At 45.9% G+C, this 6,000-nt stretch overlaps 1 protein-coding gene across 1 annotated transcript in view; it reads right to left on the bottom strand.

The window, feature by feature from the left end:
- NOC2L (nucleolar complex associated 2 homolog (S. cerevisiae)) overlaps window positions 1-4,812 on the bottom strand; it is a gene marked incomplete at both ends in the record, with an annotated part of 42,035 nt that extends 37,223 nt beyond the window's left edge. The window contains 5 exons of the mRNA XM_010146565.1: window positions 808-886; window positions 1,920-2,010; window positions 3,209-3,329; window positions 3,992-4,102; window positions 4,644-4,812. Coding sequence (XP_010144867.1) covers window positions 808-886; window positions 1,920-2,010; window positions 3,209-3,329; window positions 3,992-4,102; window positions 4,644-4,812 — 571 coding nt within the window. The remainder of the gene's footprint in view (window positions 1-807; window positions 887-1,919; window positions 2,011-3,208; window positions 3,330-3,991; window positions 4,103-4,643) is intronic.
- Between the last annotated feature and the right edge of the window lie 1,188 nt (window positions 4,813-6,000).

The following is a 6,000-nucleotide window of genomic DNA, read 5'->3' on the forward strand; positions in this document are numbered from 1 at the left end:
GGCATAGAAACCAATACTCAAAGTTCCCAGTATGGTGATGACCAGAAAGTCACCCTCAAACTGGAGTAACTGTCTTTACAGAAGGAAAATCATCTGAGGCTACACTGTTACCCACTTTGCAAATTAACATTCTTGATTGGCTCTCCTTTGTTTACAGATGCAAAAGCTCATCAGGAGAAGTGTGGCCAGCAGGTGAGACCTCTCACAAGACCTCTGCTCTGGTGAGACCCCACCTGGAGTGCTGCGTCCAGCTGTGGAACCCACAACATCAGAAGGATACAGACCAGTTGGAGCAAGTCCAGAGGAGGCCACAAAGATGATCAGAGGGCTGGAGCACCTCTCACACGATGAAAGGCTGTGAGAATTGGGCTTGTTCAGCCTGGAGAAGGCTCCAGGGAGACCTTACTGCAGCCTTCCAGTGCTGGGGGGTTACAAGGAAGCTGGGGGGGACTTTTCCCAAGGGCCTGTAGTGACACGACAAGGGGTAACGGGTTTAAACTGAAAGTGGGGAGGTTTAGATTAGATATCAGGAAGGAATTCTTCCCACAGAGGGTGGGGAGGCACTGGGACAGGTTGCCCAGAGAAGCTGTGGATGCCCCATCCCTGGAAGTGTCCAAGGCCAGGCTGGATGAGGCTTGGAGCAACCTGGTCTAGTGGAAGGTGTCCCTGCCCATGGCAGGAGGGTTGGAACTAGATGATCTTTCAAGGTCCCTTCCAACCCAAACCATTCTATGATTCGATGATCCGCCTCATTCCAAAATACCCTGAACAAAAGCCCAGCAACAGAAACATGCTGAAATGTCTTACTTGTATGGTACAACTGAGGTACGCTTTCACGTCCAGTCGCAGCTTGCTCCAGAGTGGGCTGGTGGAAGGGAGAACCATTCTGGAAAAAGACCAAGAGTTAGGTTTAGCTTTTGGGAAAAAAAACCCACAAACCCAAAAAACCACTAAATAAATTAGATTTCAGTAGCACAAAGAACAGTGAGTTCATCCCCTCGATACTGCCAGTGAGTAAAAAGAACTGCTTGCAAAGCAAGAAGTAGTAACAGTTTTGTCATGGGTGAAGAAGTACTTTGACTCCGTAAAAACTACCGGCAGCATTAGAAAAGTCAATTCAAATTGCTTCCCAGCAGAGTACCCAGACCTCTGGAAGTGTGATACAGGGAGCTGTGACAGCCAGGAAGCTGGTGGAAACCTGAATCCCACACATGGATGTTCTCTTCCAGCCAGGGATTCTGCAGCCACTGCCTGAGAACAGAGCAGGCTGGCTTGTAGCAAGAAAGTCAATTTTGGGGATCAAATTAGATTTGCTCAATCTCTCCTAAACTTTTGACACTGCACTCACAAAGTAATGACCCAGGCCATCCCAGAATTCAGACACAGTCTGTACAAGTGAGCAGTAGGGAAGAAAGACGCTGTACTCATGCTTCATTCTGGAAAGAAGTGAATTGTACCATTCTTTGCCCAGTTGCATGCTTGTTTCCATTCTATCTATGCTCTAAACAGTGAGCAGCTCAAACTCCGATGATCCAGACCACCAGACACTCGGGTGTAATACAGCTGCCAAAGCCCTGATTACCCAGAGTCACATACTTGGATACTCTGCCTACATACAGGCAGAAGGTTCAGCCCCTTTCTGTGAAAACCAACTCACAAGGCCTTAACAGTGCTCCTAAGTGCAAGCAGACACAGTTTCAGACCTCTGCTGAAGCCAAATGTCCTCTGCAAATGGTGGGAGTCTAGCACTACAGATGACTCACTTCTGGGGAGGAAAGGAAGAACCTGGCTAAGCAACTGTGAATACAGTGTTTGGGAAGAGCTGCCATCTTTTTCCAGCTTCACAGCCAGGTTGCAGTCCTGAAAAACCCCCAACCAGCTTTCTCTCACCTGCACTTCTCACATCTCCCCAGACTTACTTCAGTTTGTTCTTTGGGGCTTTCAGAAGAAGCAGCTTCTGCAGGCAGCGGAAGAGGTCCCGGACACAGAAGGACACAAGGGCATTGAACACTGGTTAAAAGAAAAGTCAGTAAAGCATTTGCAATTGATTTTCCATATATTCCTGGTTTCTCAGCTCATCTGAAAAGAGCTCCTCAGGGAACTGAAGCCAATAATTCCTACAGCAGAACTACTGTGTTTCCACAAGCTCCCAGAAAACATTAGTTTGCCTTACCCCAGAACTTTTTATCTGAACAGCAAGATTACAAGTGACAGCTTTCTGGCATAGGGTCCATCTCTGACAGCCCCAGGATGTGACCTGCAGTCTGCCAACCTTTACTGCTAAATTAGCAGGTGCTTTCTCACTGAGTAAACAGCACCAAGCACAAAAGCAGCCTGGCCCATGAACTGTTTAATTTTTAAAAAAGTTAGAGACATGTGTGATGAGATTTTACCAAAAGGAATGAGAGAGAGATGAAAAGCTCTCTGCCAGGCAGAAAAGGATTAAGGAGAACACATGGATTTAAGCAGTCCCACTCCACGGTGCCAGTTCCATATGGCACACAAGGACAAGCTGATAAAACAGTGAGAAAGTACCTGCTAATTTAGCAGTAAAAGCAGACAGACTGCAGGTCACGTCCTCCGAGGCACTAGCAAAGATAAAACTCTCAGACATGCCGTTGCGAGTCTAAACCAGGACTGTCTGCAAAACCTGGAGCTTATGCAGAAGGAGGCCAGGCTGGAGAGAGAGAGGGTGCCCTTCATTTGTTCTACAGGCATCATATCCTGCAGAGGAGATCTAGACATGCAGCATTTTGAGAGGTCCTGGCTACGGGAACGTGAACTTGACAGTGCAACTGAACTCTGAACTGTTGTGTGGTTACAGAATGCTATTTGCTAAGAAGACTTAAAACAGCCTTGTAGGTTTAATTCCAAGTGTTAACAGCAAGAAGACGCAGCAAAAGTTCTCCAAAAAACCATGCATTACAAGTGTATAAACTGTGTCTAGCTTCAGCTTCACTCCAAGAAAGAAGTCTGGTGAATGAAGGCTGGCACTCTCCTCAGCAGTCTGCTCCAGGCACACACGCCAAGAGGTACACTCACACACTGGGGCACCAGGAGAGATACCACTTGCACACTCACCACCAGGAAGATAAGCTCCTTAACTTACCCTTTCACAGGCTTCGTTTCACTTAACTCCTGCCAGTCTAAACCTTCCCTACCAAACAACTTCCCCTCTCTCACAGAAGTAGTTTGGTGACCAACTCACCTGCTCCATCAGTGACTTGAAACTTGCTGGGATCAGCCCCACCACTGTCTCCTTTGGTGGTTGCTACAGATGCTTTAAAGGCTTGAGTGATTTCATGGAAAAGTTTTGGTGTTAGATTTCTCTGAAGAAAGAAGAAAAAGGATTGCTGAGGAGAAAGAGCATGCAATATTCTGAAGCACTTGACTGGAACGCGAGTATTGGAATTCATTGTAAGTTTGATTGCAAAAATAGCTCCATCCCATAATGCAAAGGAAAAACGTCAAGACAGTGTTAACAAATGCTAGTGGCCTTCACCCTCTCTAAAACGGGCTTCTAGGGCTTTTAATTGGTTGGGGGTTGAGAAGCAATGAATCAGCTGCAAACAACTATTCAATTTGACCTTTCCCTCCCCCCTCTTAGTCAGAAGCAGCAAGCCATTTCATCACTACTCAAAACGTGGCTAAAAACATTCCTGGGGCTGCCAAAGGCACAATACTTAGCAGGAGGATAAAAAACCATATCAAGTTAACCCTTCTGACCTCTCCTGAGCCACACAAGTTTCTCTAACTTCTCCCTAAGATGGAGTGCAAGTACTCTAATCTTGCAGACCGAGAAAAATTGCAAAGATAAGTCATGCTGAAGTAACAAGAGCTCTAGGGCTACGACCTTGCACACAGGGCATACACCTCTGAGGGTCTGGTGAAAGATGAACAAATAGAAAGTTGGTCTTCTAGAGGCAACACCACACATGAAAGCGTTTAAATGAGGATGCTCAAGCGCCTTGCATTCCAATTCCCTGCTCACCTCTGCAGCTTTTTTCCATTCTTCAACCATTTTCAAGCTCACAGGAATAAGACAAACTCTCTTCTGTTTGACTGTTTCACATTCATCATCATCATCTTCATCACTTGCTTCCTAGAGAAGTCAGTACCAAGACAGAGAAAAGGCTTATACACTTCTCAGTGGTAGAGGTGGGGCCAGCAGAGCAGCTACTGAAGAGGAAGGCAGGCAGCAGTGAATCTTCTTAGTGCTGATATCAGCACTTTGGTAAAGCAGTAATAAAATGACAAGTATTACGAACTCCAAAACAGCTGCTTAAGCCCTGCAGGTTTGCTACATAAATACAATGTGCAATAATGTAAAGCATCACTGAGAAAGGCTATCACTTTGAGGCAAAACAAACCCTCCTTGGGAAAGGAGACACGAAACCAAAGCCACAGACAAAATCCACTCTAAGGCTCCACTTTCACCATCTTTAACAAAATCCTCACTCCATACAAAGCCACAGCTGATTTCTGGATTACAAGCCTGTACACCTGCAGGTGATATTCAGGGAAGCTCCTCCCAGCCACCTGTGCCACAATAAGCCCAGATTCACTTCGGCCTCACAATCAAACTCAAATACTTAACACATGCAATTGAAATCACCCCAGCACACCAAAATAGGGCCTAGTACCTCCAGTTTATCAGGTGGTATATGCAACGCCTCCTCCTCATCAGAGCTGTCTGAAGCATCAAAGTCCAGCAGGGCACGATCATTTTCCTCCAAAAACTTATAAAATTCAGGATCTTTGTCCTTCAGCCGGGAGAGCTGATCTTTATGTTCTGATGCCTTTCCCTTCTTCCTGGTAGACAAGAATTAACATGCATTTATTCATTGCTCAACCTTCTGCTGATGCTGCAAGAAAAGCAACCAACTTCTGGGCACTACAGCTGATTTAACTAATGATGGATTTATCAGGGCTGTGACCAAGGTTCCATATATCCTGTGTCACACCTGCTCTAGAGGACTCCAATACCTGAAGAGGGCCTACAAGAAAGCTGGAGGGGGACTTTTTAAAAAGGCACATAGTGATAGGACAGATTTATATTGAAAGCAGGGCGATTTAGATTAGATATAGGAAGAAGTTCGTCCCAGGGAGGGTGGGAAGGCACTGGAACAGGTTGCCCAGAGAAGCTGTGGATGCCCCATTCCTGGAAGTGTCCAAAGCCAGGCTGGATGAGGCTTGGAGCAACCTGGTCTAGTGGAAGGTGTCCCTGCCCATGGCAGGGGGGTTGGAACTAGATGGTCTGTAAGGTCCCTTCCAACCCAAATCGTTCTATGACTCCCAAAAGGTTATTTTCATTCAGCACTAAGAAAACATGATATCAAGCTACCAGGTTGTACTGGAATACTAACCAGAGGTCACAAAATATCTTGCAAAAGCAGAAAACCTGCTTCAAAAGTTTCTCAAAATTACTTTCTCCAGCTTTTTATAGAGAAGAGGGAGCTATACAGCCAGAAAAATCTGACAATGAAAGCTTAGTAAAATCTCATCTGGTACTAAAGATGTTTTAACTTCTAATAGTGAATAGTGGTGCTTAGGAACTACCTCATCATCTTCTATCTGCAGGTGTTGGAATGTCTTTCAGCAAGACTAAATATACAAAATCTGAGGAAAAACAGAGTAAGCTTTGCCCGACTCCAATACACCCTGTGAAAGATTAAAAGCATACACAAGCTTTTTGCCACTGCAGCTACTGAACTGCCACAGGCACACCAGAAAACCTGGCTGTGCTCTACACCATAACCAATCTACGGTCTTGAACACAGCCCTTTCAGGCACCTCTAACGCAGAAGTCGCTCGGTTTACGATGGGTACTGCAATGAAGTCTCATGGTTCCTTGTAAAAGGATGCAAAAGGAAAACGACACCAACAATAAAAACAAGGAAAAAAAATCCCAAATAACAAGCAACCAGTAAGCACGTGCTCAGACGTGGCGAGCCCCGCTCGAAGCAGGCGAGGGGCGACCGTCCGGCCAAGCCCTTACCT

The sequence above is a fragment of the Eurypyga helias genome, unplaced genomic scaffold, assembly GCF_000690775.1.
Source record: "Eurypyga helias isolate BGI_N326 unplaced genomic scaffold, ASM69077v1 scaffold37212, whole genome shotgun sequence".
NCBI classification, from domain to species: domain Eukaryota; kingdom Metazoa; phylum Chordata; class Aves; order Eurypygiformes; family Eurypygidae; genus Eurypyga; species Eurypyga helias.